This window comes from Anarrhichthys ocellatus, unplaced genomic scaffold, assembly GCF_004355925.1.
Source record: "Anarrhichthys ocellatus isolate YVR2014 unplaced genomic scaffold, GSC_Weel_1.0 scaffold15, whole genome shotgun sequence".
NCBI lineage: Eukaryota > Metazoa > Chordata > Actinopteri > Perciformes > Anarhichadidae > Anarrhichthys > Anarrhichthys ocellatus.
This window is the reverse complement of record NW_022280045.1, coordinates 8767436-8784259: the sequence shown is the minus strand read 5'-3', so window position 1 is coordinate 8784259 and position 16824 is coordinate 8767436. Positions and strand designations below refer to the sequence as shown.

The window sequence follows — 16824 nt, the reverse complement described above, 5'->3', positions numbered from 1 at the left end:
CTCCACCCACCCTCTCTCTCTGTCCTTATGTCACATAAGGACAATTATCGATCGGAACAAAATGAAGAGAAGGACATGCGGATTCAACATGATTTTGTTTGCAGTAGATCTTTATCTTGATCAGAGCACTGTGGAAAGCCTCCATTCTGTGTGGTTGCAATAGCAGGAAACTGGTGGAGAAGTCGACATCCACACTACGAACTTAGTTTGTTTATCCGGTGTTTGGATGGTTTCATGCTGTGTGTCTGCACATGCATACTCAATATTCACCATTCCATCTTCCTAGTGTTGGTGGGATCCCTCCATCTTCAAGTGTCACATCTGTTCATCTATTATGTCACACAGCTTTGTGTGTGTGTGTGTGTGTGTGTGTGTGTGTGTGTGTGTGTGTGTGTTGCGAGCATGCATGCCTCTGTGTGTCATGTTTGAGTATGCATGTACGATCCCAGGGGTGTTTTATTTATTTATCTCTTGAACAAACAAGGATGACAGCGTGCTCTTGTGTGCCGCTGCGTCCCCACAGAGATGTTCCCTCCCATGTCCGAACAATTCCTGGGCTTGCTGCACGCTGGGTAGAGCCCCGAGGAATCAGCACAAATGTCAGGCCCGTGCCGCGTCCTTAAACGCATCGTGATAAATGTGAGTTGACACAGACAAGCGCTTTACACAAGGGGCTTTCATTTTTTCAATGTACATCCAACGACAACATGTTTTTTTTCAAATGCATTCATCAGACAGAATTAACATAATATTTTTGTCCTCCACATATATTAACTGTGACATAATATTCGGTTTGTTCCTCTGATTTAAATGACTCAAAGTTGGAAGTCAACCCTGCATGCAGGGTCCCCTTTTCCCTTGTGTGGTGTGTTTTGACATTTTTCATGCCTTTGCTCATTCTGAGGATTATATAACTGCTGCCGTACTTATTCTACATATTTTCAGATATTTGAGGCGGTTGCATGCAAAGGCAAATCCACGCACTGAGAAGAAACAATGGCGTATCTATGATGACTGCCGCCATGTTTGATAACTAGATGATTTGTGGCATTTTTCTGGGAAGGACACATCCTGCTATTGTCCTAATACTGCATCTTAGCACACATACAAGAGGCCTTAGAGGAAGGAGGATTCACTTCTTACTTTTAAAAAAAAGCACTCAACACTCACTTTTTCAATCTGCGTTTAATGTCCAACCATTTTACTTGTCTGTCATTACTGCTTAATTGGCTATTTCTATGATGTCCGTTTCTATTTTATCCCCCTTTGTAAAGTGTCAGAGTTTTTTTGAAACACGCTTATTTAATAAAATGTTTTATTAATATTATTATTGGAAGAAGCTGATGGGGCAGAACTGCCTTTTTCAGCACACTTCCTTGTCTATGTGTCTCAGTTAATCTGAGCTGATTTCTGCCATCCACACACACACACACACACACACACACACACACACACAATTGAATTATCCTGGAATGCCCCATATTACCCTGTATTCCTCCAACTGACTGCATAGTTGATTCAGTCCTTACTGTCAACTCAACTGAAAACAAACAGCAGCTGGCCAGGAGAAACTCCAGGAAGACATTTGTTTTTATAAAGCGAACATGGAGCGAGCAGGTTTGTTTTGCTGGAAGTGGTTCTCTTCCTCTCTTGCCTTGGCCCCGGGCCGTGGGCCCTCTCAGAGCCTGGCTGGCAGAGTGGAGGAAGGAGGTTGACTGGCTGTCAACTGGATCCACTGGCACTAGGAGCCTCCGGCCCAGCCTGAACCCAGGCGGTTCACAGACACTGCTGCCGGGGCAGTCTGCCTTCACCCTGCTGACGTCAGTCACCAACAGACCACAAGACTTGTGTTAGAGTTTCAAACAAACTCTCTGCCCATTGCCATGGCAGTAAGGACCACCACCATGGAAAACGCTCGTCCCCGTCTGCTCCTGTGTTTACCATAAACAGTTGCCTCATTTTTCGTTGAATCCAACGGAAGCAGAGGATGGTTTAGGTTTCCGGTTATCATCCAGACATCCACAAACTCCAAAGTAATAACAATCTAACATCCTCTTCAAAATGTGACCTGTGATTTATTCTTTGATTATGTGCAGTACATTTTACAGGTCAGTACATTTTGCATTGTGTCAGGAACAGAGGATATCTTGTGAGTGCTGCCAGTTTTCTCTCCCACCAGGTAGTCTCTCATAGCCAAGTAATGAGTACCTTTAAACCTGTGTAACCAGATGAACACACTAAAAAACCCGCCAAACAAGCAGTGCTCTGTATCTCAGGACCTGAGCTCAGAGCTAATGGCAATAAAAAGTATTTTGGAGTATTGATCAAGGATTATCAACCCAATAGAGAAAATCTAAATAGCCGCAGGAGAGCCGTTGCTTTTACATAATATGAGCAGTGAAGAGTAGATTTCATCAGTAAGTGTCTTCCCTCCTGTTTTGTTTAGCTTACTCGCGAAACAAAATCTTTAAATGCCTCTCCGGCCGCGTGCCAGTTTTACCCAGCAGGACCTCCTGTTGATCACGTATTCCAGATGCTTATCTGCTTGGGTCAAGGTGCTCGCAGCCATGGGAGAGTGAGTGCCCTGAGGGCCCTGCACATAGCATCGCTATCTCTACCCTTCCTGTTTACATTGCTGGCTGGCTGGCCCGGCAGTTACTGAACTCAATTTAGAGGGAAGACGTGTCAGTGGTGTCACTGCAGGGAAGTGATTGTCATTTCCACCTGGTTTTTCCCTCAGAGTTGCAAAACTGGAACCATGATGTCAATAAAACCAGAGCAGTCTTTATTATTGTAATTACTGACAATTAACTTTAATTGTGTGATGTCGTGAAAGGCAAGGATCTTCAACTTAATGAAAAGAAAAGCAAGGTAATCACACTTGTCCCTCCCAGCTCTGTCACCGGCTGAACAAAAGCTGATTTGCATAAAGTGGTTAAGAAATTGGTGTCTCTTCGACACTGACGCATTGAATTTCTCATCCGTTTCTATCTCATGAGGACCTGGAAACAGTTATCCAACCCTTCATCACGTCTCAACGTCACTTCTGTGATTCTCTGTATATGGGGTTGACCCATTACACCCTTCCTGAACTCCAAATGGTAAAACAAAAATGCAGCTGCTAGACTTTTAACAGGAACAAAGAAAAGACAACAATCCACCTTTTTCTTTGTTGCTTTTAGTTTGGTCTGAAGTGGTCCCATGGTTTTATATATATATATATATATATATATACATACACACACATATATATATATATATATATACGTATATATACACACACATATATATACACATATATATATACATATACATACATATATATATATATATATATATATATATATACATATATATATATATACACACACACACACTGTATATATAAAATATATATATGCTTTGTTTGCTAATGTTATCCAATAATACACAGACGAGAACATTCTGTAATACATGCCCATTTTATTAATCTGATAGAAAACATTTGTTGAGCACAACATACACAATTTTACCATATAATGTGAGGAAAAACACTGAAAAAATATATTTGAAACAATGTAATATATTCCAGCAAATATAGCTGTACAATGACCAGTCACCATACACAAAATACTGCAGTAAATATCCAGCCTTCATCATCCACCAGGAACAAAAGAAAAAAACAAAACGCCAGACTTCTTCTGCACCACACCAGCTGCGGTTGCTTCAGACTGTTCACAATTCTCTGGCTAGAATTTCAAAATAAAACATCTCAAATGATCAAAATTGAGCTGCATAACTTCATGTCACGGTCGTATAGCAAAACGGCTCGCTGAATACAATAAAACAGAACCACCAGACAAGTTCACTCAAACTGTGATTTGATACTTGGTAGTGCATATAAATAATAACAAATATACAGGAAATATTAACAATCAATATCATCATATACAAGGAGAAAGATAATAAATAGTGTTACAAACAGCTGAAGGGTCGGCACAACGCTGGGTGCAACAAGATTGTGCAACTCTGTTTACACACACACACACACACACACGCGCACACACACACACACACACACACACACCGGAGGTATCATGTCATGACACGATATTGGCACCCCCCCCACCCTTTATTGTGAAGGTTGCACCTTACATTGTGGTACCTTTAAGGTAGTGTTGGACAGATCAGCAACCAGCTGCAAACTGTCGACATATTCAAAGTGCTGGAATAAAAACTACAAGATACAATTATTATATTACCAATAGGTGTCTTTTTAAAATGTGCACAGTCTACAGTCACTCAGAACTCAAAATGAGTCACGGCGTGAAGCCTATTCATAAGAATGCTGTTAACACAACAGGTGTGTGTGAGCTGACGAAACCGGGGATTACAAGGCGGAAACAGATTTCTAACCTTTATGTGAGATATTTATGGTGAAATTCACTAAATAATCGGCTTTCATTTGCCTGAACTCTTCAAACTTCTGACCAGAAGTGAAACTGATCCCTGACATGTAGCAGGATGATTTGTTTCACTACTGACTCTTCAAGCAATGAAATCATCAAAGTGCTTTCTTTACAGGATCTTTGGAGTTTTGTTTCTCTTGAGATGTTTTTGGACTCAAAAATACAAAATGTTTTTGTTTTTTTTACCTTTTCAAAGAATTAAATTGCTTATGAAATGAATTATTGGAGAAAAAAAACCAAACATGTTTTACATGTTTACTTTAATGTCTCTTTGTCAGATGGCACAAAGTGCAAATTGTGCTGGGAAGTCGTCTGATTTTAGAAATACATCCACTGAACAAGTTTATACTATTGCCAGAACACGAGGAAGACTGTGTGAGAGAAACGCGTCCTTATTGTAGAAAAGTTGACACATTTTACAGCTACATGAACAAGTTCAATAAATTATAAAAACACTTACAAAAAGAAACAGTTGTTAAAAAAAAAAAAAAAAAAGGCACAAAACTTTAGAAAAAAACTACTTGGGTACAAATAACTTGCTGACGAGTAGTTTTTGGTTGGACATCTTACCAGGTGGCATCCCATCCCGACACAATACAAATAATTAAAATGAACATAAAAAAACGTCCTGAAGTGCAAGTTTGGAATTTGTACTCGTCCCAGTACACGGACACATATTGTCCTCCTTCTTTGTCTGTGAGATTCAGCCCTGCCTCTGCAGTCTGACGGTGGTCCCTTCTTTAAAGAACACACCTCTTCCGGCTCCCTTCTCGGGGGCTCAAAACAAACTGCCAAAGGGGTTTCCAAGCCTCGTTTGCACGGGTGCCCAACATTCAGTCAGGCTCTCTTTGCCAGGCAGCTCCAAAGAGCGATATTGCAGGATTGCTCTACTGCAATTAAATGATTTCAGCCAAAACAGCAAAACATGCTGCGCTCTGAGAACACCATCAGTTCAGCTATGTTTCCGCAGGTGAGACGTCACACGTCGTCATTTCAACCCCGTCCTGATCGGAGGCATGTTGTTGGGGTATCACACTGACAGTCATCTCCATCATGGAGCTCTCCCCGTCTCCACCCTGGTCATCCAGCGTCAGCTCAAACTGAAATTTACTCGCCACAGGTCCCCCCTCCACCTCCTCCTCAAGCGAGCCGCCCTCCCCGTCACTGGAGTCGAACGGAGGGGAGGGACTCTGGGGGATCATGCGCTGGTACCAGTTCCTGTTGTCCTCCAGTGTGTCCAGGATGTCCTGGGCGTCGGGGTGGACCAGGTCGGCCCACGTCTCCCACAGAGGGTGGACAATATAATCGATGAAACCAACCTAGAAAAGATTTTAAAAAAGAGAGGATGTCAGTAACATGAAAAACAACAACAACAAAATTCTATTTTTGGAGCTAAATGTGCGTCTTCTCTACCTGTGTTCTCTCCACCGAAGCTGTGTGTTTGTCGCACATTGGACTGATCTCCATTCCCCGTTCTCTCTCCCTGTCTCCCTGGTGGAAAAACTCATTCATGATCCTGTCTGTCCACTGCCGGTACAGATCCAGAGGCTTAGTCGGGTTGCTCAGGTCCGCACAGTGAACCATGTTACGCAAAACCTGCAAAGACAACAAAAACAATTTAAATAAATAAATCCACATAGTGCCTCTCTTTCTTGTGTGCCAAACTGTCTGCATCATGTGGGTGGACTAGCATGCTTCTTACCTGCATCCTGTCGGTGTAGTTGTCCAACAGCAGAACTCCAGAGCTCGTCACTTTCTTGGTTTCCACCATCGTCTTCAGATTAGCTAGCAGGCTCATGTGTTTAGACATGTCAGTTGCCAGCACCTGGAGGAGAGAAAGACACAGAGAACCATGTAAGAAATAATTTAAGAGGGAAGCAATAAAGCAGTCAAGACATCACCCTGAAAGCTAAAACTCGGATCAGACAGATGTGCGGACAGTTTTCCTCACCATGTCGATGACCATCCTCCGGAGCGTCTGCCTCTGTTTCTTGGTGAGGTTCTGGAAGATGTCGCAGTTGTCCTCCTGCAGCAGTTTGAAACCCACAGCCAGGTGGTGGTTCTCCAGCACCGACTCATCGTTGTACATCAGAGCCAGCTCGGAGTCTAAAAGGCAGAGGAGGGAGGGGAGAGCGACAGGAAGAAAGAAATTAAATTGGCGCTCTAGCGTTTTAAACTGAGGTCAGTTAACCATGCACTCTCTAAAAACCAATATTTTTGCCTTTGGAGCCAGATCCCATTAAACCATGCAAATATTTCTGTAGACTAAACGGACGAGAAGTGACAGTAAAGTGGACTCACTGGTGTTGATGAGGAACTGGTTTGACACTCCTGGGTGGTCCACGTCGTGAATGGCTGCAGCAAAAATGGCTGCCAAGATCTCCAGATCTGTGAAGACCGCCTGTGTTGGAAGAGAAGGAAGAAAAATAAGAAGCAGTTAACTTCACAGTCAGTAAACTGGCCAAACAAGGGAAGGTATCAGACAATTGTTTGAGGCCGATACCGCCATGAGTCATCCTTCCTGGCATGCACTTTCTGGGGCATGCCAGTATTAGTGACGACACTTCCAGTCACTTCATTAAAGCATAACAAAGAGCTTGAGAAACAGCTGCAGGCGATGGTAGACAAACTTTAATGGTGTCACATGTCAATCATACAAGTAACCAGAAGGTAACTACGTGTCAATTTGGCAGCAACGAACAGCAAAAATGCAGCAATTTCCAGCTTTACTTTGTTACTAAAAAAAAAAATTGTGACATTGCACGGTGACTTACATCCAGTGCAGGAGTTGACAGGAGGATGTGTGTGGACTGGGCTACGTCAGCGGCGTGCAGGCTGTTGTGGTAAGCCATGTCGGAGTGATAGTGGTCCTCCAAGGTCAGCATGAACGTCACAAAGGTGTCAGTTGGAATCTTGAACGTCCTCATCAGGTCTCGCTCCTGCATACGACAGAGGAAGAAGTGTGTAAGCATCTCCTAGAAGTGGATGTTTTTCCGCCAGCAGACTAGTGATCGGACCTTAAAAATCTATTCCTAAAGCATATTTAGCAAATCGTGAATCACACCATTACTGAATATGAAGGCTGAATATGAAAACAGTTTGCCCTCCTGCCAGGATGATTCACAGCTAGAAATCAATTTCAAGTGCTAATGTCCCGCTAGCAGATGTCCCTGTAGCGATGCTGACAGCTGAACATAACAGAGAACATACTGTACAAGCTGACGTGGGCTGTGCCTCACGCCTTCTATAGAAGCATGTGTTTATGAACGCTTTCGTGCTTCTTCTTATGAGCTCTTTCTGACTGGACGATGAGGAGGATGAAGAGGCAAGGCACTGACCTGAAAGATGGAGTACATGATGCATGTGAGCGGTCGGTTGTGGGAGTGCTCGGTCACTTTGAAGATATTTAGGCCCCATTTGTTTATGTCCTCCAGGTCCTGTTCGAGGATAGACGAGACAAAGTGTTTCAGCCAATCGCACAACTTTCATGTTATATCTTTTGTTTCGCTTAACAACCCGCCAATCGCTTACCTTCGACAGGAGTTCCTCCTGGTCCGTCTTGACCCCAAAGCGATTGCTGGTGGTTCCAGGGATGCTGGGTGTGTTGCTGACCTTCCTCACCCCACTGATCTGAGTCATCATCCCACCCGGTTGCTGCTGCTGCTGTTGCTGCTGCTTTTGGCCCTGTCTCCTCTTCCTTTCCCTCGACTTAGGAACTGGACACGGAAGTTCCAACTCATTATGCTTGTCTGCAGAAGATAGAAATAGAAGTCACAAAATAAGATTTTAAAAAGGTGCTTTTCAGTTACTCCAAGGACAAAAAAAAAATAAGCTAGGGTTTGTTGTATAAGCCTCCTGGCTTGTACTGAGTAAACAAAGTTAACACGGGGAGATAGTTGACCTCTCACACCTACGTGGCAACACATTAAAGCGGCACTGACAGTTGTTTAATTAGCAAGCAATCCTTCAGTTACAGTTAACTTTGCTAAAAATAAATTCCTCTTGACGGTGAAAAAGCAAAATGCTTTCAAGAAGTGCTACTTAGATGTTATGATATCTGACAATGCTCCAGTGGCCTGTGCATTCTGAGAAACAGAGCCCTGATGGAACAATAACAACACACAGAGTCATGGATGCTGGCTTACATTAGGCCAAAAATGTTTATGTCAAACAGTATTTCTTCGTTAGTATGCAGGGTGTGTTTGGTTAATGTGATTGAGTTTCTCTGCTGGCTGAAAGAGATTCTCACGCAGCCGACAAGTGTGTGAGATGGCAAGACTCCCTCGGTCTGAATTTGTGCACCACATACACCGCAGCGAGAGAAGAATATCTCGGCTGCATCCTCCGCAAAGCGCAGGAAGACAAAAAATGATCTCATTACACCTGACAGGTGTTAGCTGCAATACAGACGACAACAAAACCACTAAGCTTCAAAGACGAGTGTCTCTCTGCGCTCGTCTCTTCTCCCCAAGCAGCCCTATCATGCAGCGATCTCGCTCACTGCACCACCTCTATTGTTAGGAGAGGTACGGTTTCTTCACAATGCATCCAGCCTCTCTTCCCTTTTAGGCTTCGCTGTTTCCCGAGGCGAGAAGATGGAGGCGTGTTTACAAGCAAGAGGAGAACATTCGTCTGCTCACAGCCCAGATAAGCTGGCTGGTCTGGGCTGTGTGCTGGTGGTGAGTCGGATGGGAAGGTGGAAAACCTGAGGGGCAGACTGGCTGGCCGTGAGTCACGAAACGCTGCCGGGCTTTTTGAGAGACGAGGAAACACGGCTGTCCTCCAGATGAATAATGCATGATGGCACTGTGTGCACACAAACAATCTCCCTCTTCCCCGCTCATTGCCCCTGATCCCTCCAGAGGGAAGTCTTCCACGAGTATAACCACCCCCTCCCTCTCCACATCGCTCTGCAGTCAGAGCGAGGGGACTCTTCCCCCCCCCCACCAGACCAGATCAGACTGGTTTGAGAGCAGTGGAGCAGATTAACTACGATTGTCTCCGCTACTTGGCACATGCTTTGGGTAACCTCTGACGCATATAAGACTGTACGTGTCATTACTGAAGGATAACGGCACATTTAAGTATGTTGCACTTATGCAAATTAGAATTTGTGTCTGAATAAGTGCTGCAGTGCTCACCTAGGAAGGTGTTGGAGATGTACTCTGAAACTTGGTTGCCTGAGCGACTCATCTCAGACAGGTGGCTTAGCTCCCGGTTCAGCATCCTCTTGAACTGGAGGCACAGAGATAGAAAAAAAAAATACATAAGGTTAAATGATCTTTACAAGGTTTCCGAGCAAAGGAATAAAGCACTTCCTGTTATTTTCCACTGTCCCATGAGAACATGGCCTCTGTTTCTTAATGCGCCATATAAGGTTAGTGTTTATGTCTTCTTGGTCCTGGCTTGAATTAGCCACGAAGACAATTGACTGCCGAGCATTTCAACAACAAAAAACACATTATATACAAATAATAATAATAATAATATACAGAATACATTGTCATCATTTTTATGTTTATGAGTGTTTCCAGGGAATCAAACACATCCAAGTGTGCAATCAAAACAGATATTTCACCAGCTACAGTGAAAACACCTGAATATACCGTATGTGCATGCACACCCACACACACGTCCCATCTATGCCAACTCTCCTCTGAGACACACCTTGATGTATCCCCAGGACATAGAGAACAGGTAGTTGGCCTCAGGCATGGTGCTGAGCTGTGCTGAGCCCCTGGCGCTCCCCAGCAGAAGCCCTGTATGCTCCTCTCTGAGTGGACCCCCAAGGCTGAGCTCAGCCCTACAACCTGAAGCACAAAGCGGCACCAAATCCCCGCCTTCCAGCGGTCGACTGCGGTAAAAATGCCCCAGCTGAAGTGTCTAGAGAGGGGCTGTAGCGGACCCCCACATCTCTATCCAAATGCGCCTCCTCATAGCGTCGCCCACTGTTTTCCAGGACTGCAAGCCGTTGGCGAGAGTGATGGAATCCCCCTGGTTGCAATCAATATTTCCTTTGCTTTTCTTCGGTTCTCACTGCCTCTGTCCGTCTCTCTAAACCTCTTTATTCTCCTGCAACCATCCAAATGGCATCCAGTGACATACAGGGGGGGGAAAATCCAGCCTTCCCAAGCCCGGATTTAGCAAGGCAGGGAGGAAGGGCAGGCTGGTAGACAGAGGGAGAAAGGAAACGAGGGACAGAGAAAGGCGGAAAGGAGGGGGGGCGAGCGCTAGCTGTAGAGTCTCCTGTGGCAGACTGATGGATTCTCTCTCTCTCTCTTTGCCTCCCAGCCTCGCTAAACATTGAGCCATGCACAGCACTGCAGATAATCGGAGTTTGGAGAATCCCCCCACATCTTTCTCTCCGTCTCTAGCTTCCTCCCTCACTCCTGAGCTCTCTGCAAACCCCCTCCCACGGTCTCTTCGGCCCTCCCCAACTCGGATTCCCTCCCTTCCCGATTGGCTCTTCTTGCTCAGTAATGCAGAACAGATCCGACGCATACTGCGCAATGTGAGGCTTCAAAGCGTTTATCACGTGGATGAGGAGACGCCGCGTATTCATTTACCAGATTGGGGTGAAGTCTTTATTTTTGCATATTGCATGAACTGCTGTACACGATCCAGTTCATATTCATTCCAGTACATTTTAAAGACCTGTTCTTGTTCTCAATGTCAGCTATTGTCTCCCCCAACTGAGGTGATGGGAGACAAACGGATGAGAGTTTTCAGACTGCCGCCCACTAGAGGACCACCAACTGCACGTCAACCTGAACGCCATGGCAACAGAGTCACGTGGCCCATGCCATCGTTCTCACGGTGGTCCCCCCCCCCCCCTAAACTCATTGCATCACATCACACACAACTATGTACAACACACAATCTGTAGCAGAGATGCACTGGATTGACACAACTAGGCTAGACATTGTGAAAGCACACAATCAAGGACACAGCTTCTGTTACAGAAGGCAGATTCTGATGCAAAATAGCTTTTCTTGTCAACAAAGAGAAGCAGTAATGCAAAAACACACCCGAATCTGTATAATGAATGCAATGGGATATGGTGCAATCAATCCTTCAGGGCTGTTTTAGTTCGTACAATGGGGTCCTTTCCCTTCTGATCTCAACAGCTGTCTACTAGTCAAGCAGACTGCTAACATCTACTTGACTGTGAAACTAGAATACCACTTTCAACATATGGGCTGCTTTTAAATCCCCCAACTGCCAGAGGCGGTCCATAAAAATCAAAGAGAGCTCATAAGGATAAAAAAATGTGAGCTTGGAATGCGAAAGACTTTATTCCATTCAAAGGGAGCTTGTAATTGATTCTTTAAGTGGAGCAGCATGGATTTGTGAAACAAATCAGCCACAGAGACACATTTCAGTCACCCGGGGTGATTAAGTTCAGATCAGACGCACAGCATGATGACCGGTCTATGAGTGTGTTCAGGACAGAAGATTACCCAATGCATGGCGTTAACTCATACATCCTTTTACGTCAGCAAAGAGGGCTCACACGGAGCTTAGGCAACCTCGAGAAGTTTCGTTCACTCAAAAAAAACAACTTGTGGTTAGTTCTCAGAAGATGATGAGCGGATGCCTCATAAACTTTGAATATTCAAAGTAGGCGCACACTGGAGTCACTGTCTCGCAGTGTGGCAATGCTAACTAACTCATTTACATTAACACAAAATGTGTCGAAAGTGTTTTTAAAGCTAAATATGCCACCACACCACTGTTTAGTCTTACTGGCCGGAATCCAAACAAGCCAAGAAATTCTCAATGCAATGAGTAAAATAAAGCAAACTAAACTCAACATTTAACCATGTTCTTCAAAGAAACGACCGCTGATCAAATGAATTAAAGAATACATTTTTTTATGAATGACTTCATATATAACACTCTCCATATGGCAGACCACACTCTCACAGAACAATGCAAGCGGCTCAAAAACTAACTCACCTTTTTCAAACTTGTAAGCATGCCAAAGTTTTGCATCTGATTTTCAGAACATAGTCCCATTGTCACTTAACACAAGCCAAAATAAATCCTGGTAACTTTCACGAAAAAAATAACTGTTGGTCTGAGACTCTGCCTGCTTCCTCCCTCGATTCTCTTTTCTGAAGTGGAGTCAGGCAGGAAACATATAGCGACTTGACTGACTGGCCTACACAGTCTAACAAAAGGTCGATAGCTCCTCCCTCCGACACAGGCCTGCATATGTGTCACCACCTACTTCCCTTTAACTTGAGAGTAATTTAGTCCGTTTACTGGCAGACATCCCGCTTCCTAACAATGGCCTCAGGCACCAAACAACTAACATACCTGAGTTCATCACTGAAAAGTCACAGAAAACGTGTTTAGCACACAATCAGCCCTGCGGCAAGAAAGTCAAATGGACAAGTTTCCAAGCTCAGTTCTCACAGCACACTTTGAACTTGACTGAAGCAGAACAGAGACGGAGAGGACTGCGTATCGCAATACCTCTGCTGTGCAATCTGACAAAGTCCAGAGTGATCCAATGCTGCCTCTGTCCCATGCGTGGATGTTTACAGTGCCAACACACGGTGGATGACACCCAGCGAGTTTTCACAGTTCAGCAACATTAGAAAGAGACATTTCCTAGAAGGTGAAAGCCAGTTTCATATTTACCTTCCGAAGGCTTATTTTCCATGATATCAGCAGATTTCAGAGGTAAAACCTTTCAATTACAAGTGGGCACCAAAATCACAACAGCAGCTCGTCTGATCTGCTCACCACCCTTTCAGTCAAACTGAATCACAACACTGTAATTTAATGTCCATTACCGTAATTTAATGTCCATTACCGCTGCAGCAGCTACAGACCCACCGCTACATCTGCTTCAATCATTTTGTAATTTTTTTCCCCCTCTGAAGACGGCGGTACTTTAAAGTTGAAGTGACCACACGTGAGTTAAAGTTTCCTACTCGCTCGCGCTCTTGCTCGAGGGGGGCTCGCTCGCACGCTAACCCGCAAAGCGCTAAGCTCCTCTTAACTGGATTCAGATGGCAGTGTTTGTCCAAGGCCGTCACCAGCATCGGCATTGGAAGTGTGGCGAGGCTAATGATAGTGAGGGTGCAGGGGAGCCGCTCCCACGCTCTGAGGTCACAGCGACCAGGCTGGCGGTCAGCAGGGTGTGTGGTCCCCCGTAGCCCCGGGAACACCTGTGCCCTTGGACACCCAATGTGGAGACACCCTGGGTTTGATCGTGGGCTCGATTACATCCTCTGGTTCCGAAAAGAAAACGGGCTCTTTGTCAAAACATCACGTCATTTAAATGCTGGAAAGCAGCAAAAGCCTGCAGATGCTGCATCAACGGTGCAATGATGAAATGATTTTGCAAGCGGACCAACAAAGGATTTCTTTCCCTCCCTGTACAATTGCACAACGATGTAGAACAGCGCCGAATCTTAACTGTACATCATAAACTGTTGACCCCTCTCAAAACGTTGGTCAACAATGCTTAGCGGTGGTGCTGGGTCATACCGGGAGGACTCTGACTCAGGGTGAACAATGTGCCCGGCCTGCCTGACCGAGTGGATGTGCTAGTGTGCGTCTGCAGGGCCTTGTGCTCATTGTCTCGACAGTCCCAGTGACGCTTGGTTGTCTGTAAAGACTCAACCTGGCTGCACATGGCCAAAGCCAAGCTATTGTCGTCGGGGAGCAAAGGAGCAGAGGCGAGGGGGGGGGCACGGGATATAAAGAGACAGGAAACTGGTGTCACGGTCACAGTCACCCGTTATGGTCCGACAACACCCCTCCCCCTCCCAATCCGCCCTCAGACCACAGTGTAGAATACAGACGGAAATGGACAACACCACCCTGGGTGTTTATAATCTGACGCCGCCATACAGTCTCCACTGGCTGCGCGGGGGTTGAGTAATTCTGTGCACTGTATAGTAAGTTGGTTGAGCTCTGCACAAAGGAAATACGCACATAAAACGATCTCCAAAGGGAAGTAATGAGTTCCAAATAGCTGCTTTGTGTTGCCTTGAACCACCACAAAGTGTTTATTTAGATTCACTCAATTAGAAAGCTGATTTGTTTTTTATTTAAAGATTCAAAACAACATGTTGTCATGCCAATTGATGAGAATGGATGCATTATCTTTTTAGCCACGCTAGCAGGGCTAATGCCTATATGTCTAGTGTTTTGCACAGATATTCATGGTGCCCAGAGGATGTTCCAACGACTTTGATCATTCCTACATCATCATCATCATCATGAGGTTAAAATTTCTGTTCTGTAGTAAAATATCTCAACAACTATATGGATTGCCATGAAATTTGCTCCAGACATTCATGTCCCCCTGAGGACAAATGCAACAGCTTTAGTGATCCCGCAGCTCTCCATGGTAAATAATTGAATATCTGCGAGGCTAATGAAATTACACAATACACTAAGTTGGTGAAAACTTGTCCACAAGAGTCACATCCAAAGCATAACGCCTACTGATGTTCTGTTGGCATTTGTAGTTTCCCGACATGCTCGTTAAGTGAAATTATTATGGTACATTAATTGTTTTGACTCACCAAACTGCCAAAGTTCCTGCAGTTAATTGATATGCATTATATTGTTACATGCAATACTGTATGGCATTAGGTTTGCTCGGACACAGATCTTAGCACAGAACATCAGCCATTATTTCAACACTACTTCCTTGTACATACACACCATAGATGTGGCCCCCTTCACAGCTAGTGGGAGAATATTCATATCCCTAATTCTCTCTGTTAATCTCAAACTATAGTCCGGACAAACGGACGTCTGTCAGTTAAGCGTGACCTTTTATGATGACGTCACTTGAAAAATTGGACCAATGTCCCACGGAGCCGACATCCCCACATTTACATGAATGACAAATGCATCTGTGTGCAGTTGAATTCCCACTGCATGTGCAGCTGAAGCTCAGCCTGGTAGTACAACACACCCAACATCTCACATAGTTTGAATAAGGTAAAGACATTGAAGCAGAACAGCGCTTTCCATGGGATACAGGGGATTATGCTATTTCAATGGGACGTCGGTAGTCGTGTAACGCAAAACAAAACGTGGTTTTTACATTTCTTTATTACAGGAGATCCATAAAATTATGATGCCAGCTCGTACACGACCACAGAAAGGCTGTGACTTTGCAAGTGCGTCAATGGGGCAAACGTTAACATTTTGCATACACCGCAGGAATGGACAACCACGATGCAACAAAGGCTAATTGAACAGCTGTGTACAAGTCAGTCATGTCACCATAATAAGCTCAGTGTTGATAGCGTTTTACAGAATACATACTGTGATAACAACAATAATTCTGTAAAATTGAACAGTAGTTAGATCTGGGATTGAACCTTTGAAATAATCGTCTTTCCAACACACAATATATAGTGTAGGTGTGCTGTGTGCCTGTGGTCTTTGTCACAGTGGATAGAGCAGGCAATGACACAGTTAAACAAATATTAAGAGTTTAAGTTGCACTTAAGGATGTGATCATAAGAGCATATCAGTGTCTATTTGTCAATTTGGAGATTAAACACTTCCTATGCCAGTTGATTACATTGTCTGACCTCTTGGAGTTTTGGAGGAGGCGCTACCTGACGTCGCTCTATACATGATGCATGATTCTGATCATCTAATTGTCTAAAATAACAGACGCATAACAAGCAGCTCAAATGAAAATCAACCACAATTCCTTGAACAAAAGTGTGATCCATTAGAGAGCATACGTGACTATTTAAAAGTCCCGTCATTGGACATGTGGATGTAAAAACTTTATAAATGCGCTGTTTGCACATATACATGGACTAATATGTGGGCTAAATTGTCCTACCTTGTTAGAGGCCATGTCGCTGACAGAGCGGTAGGTCTGGATGGTCTCCAACTGGTCCAGACACCAGTCCAGCTCCTCCATGGTCTCCATAGACAGCTTCTGGTAAGACTCATCTGCCAACAGACACATGGACACGTATTCAGGCCCAAGAGGATCCATGTCCATAGCGGAGCCCCCCGACACCATGCGTGGAGGTCCGAGGGTCCCAGTGTGGCTTGATCTTACGGAGGACTGGCTCGCAGGACATCCGGGAGACGCAGAGGAAGAGGGGGAGGTGTGTACACACAGCTCCTTCATCTTATTACGCTCCTCCACCACCTCAGAGAGTTCGGACAAACTGAGGGCGAGAGTCACCGTTTGCAGACTCTCTCTCTGTAGTCTCCTTCTCTCCATAACCCCCCATTCCCTCGCTCTCCTCTAACCCCCTCCCACTCTGTCTGGTTCTTCCCGCCCACCCCCTCTCAGACTCTCTCATTTGCTCTCCCCCCCCCCCTCTTAGTATCACTCTGACTCTGCTGAACAAGTGGTGTGCAAACT

At 44.8% G+C, this 16824-nt stretch overlaps 1 protein-coding gene across 9 annotated transcripts in view; it reads right to left on the bottom strand.

The window, feature by feature from the left end:
* Positions 1-3442: 3442 nt before the first annotated feature.
* LOC116387425 (cAMP-specific 3',5'-cyclic phosphodiesterase 4B-like) overlaps positions 3443-16824 on the bottom strand; it is a 44851-nt gene continuing 31469 nt past the window's right edge. For 6 of the 9 annotated variants that reach the window (XM_031854497.1, XM_031854496.1, XM_031854498.1 and 3 more), the window contains 10 exons: positions 16288-16400; positions 9590-9683; positions 7980-8197; positions 7787-7885; positions 7223-7387; positions 6750-6849; positions 6400-6554; positions 6151-6273; positions 5862-6044; positions 3443-5767 (listed from right to left, as the gene is read on the bottom strand). In XM_031854497.1, the coding sequence (XP_031710357.1) occupies positions 5405-5767; positions 5862-6044; positions 6151-6273; positions 6400-6554; positions 6750-6849; positions 7223-7387; positions 7787-7885; positions 7980-8197; positions 9590-9683; positions 16288-16400 (1613 nt within the window). In that variant the 3' untranslated portion in view covers positions 3443-5404. The other 3 variants (XM_031854504.1, XM_031854505.1, XM_031854503.1) reach the window with 3 other exon arrangements.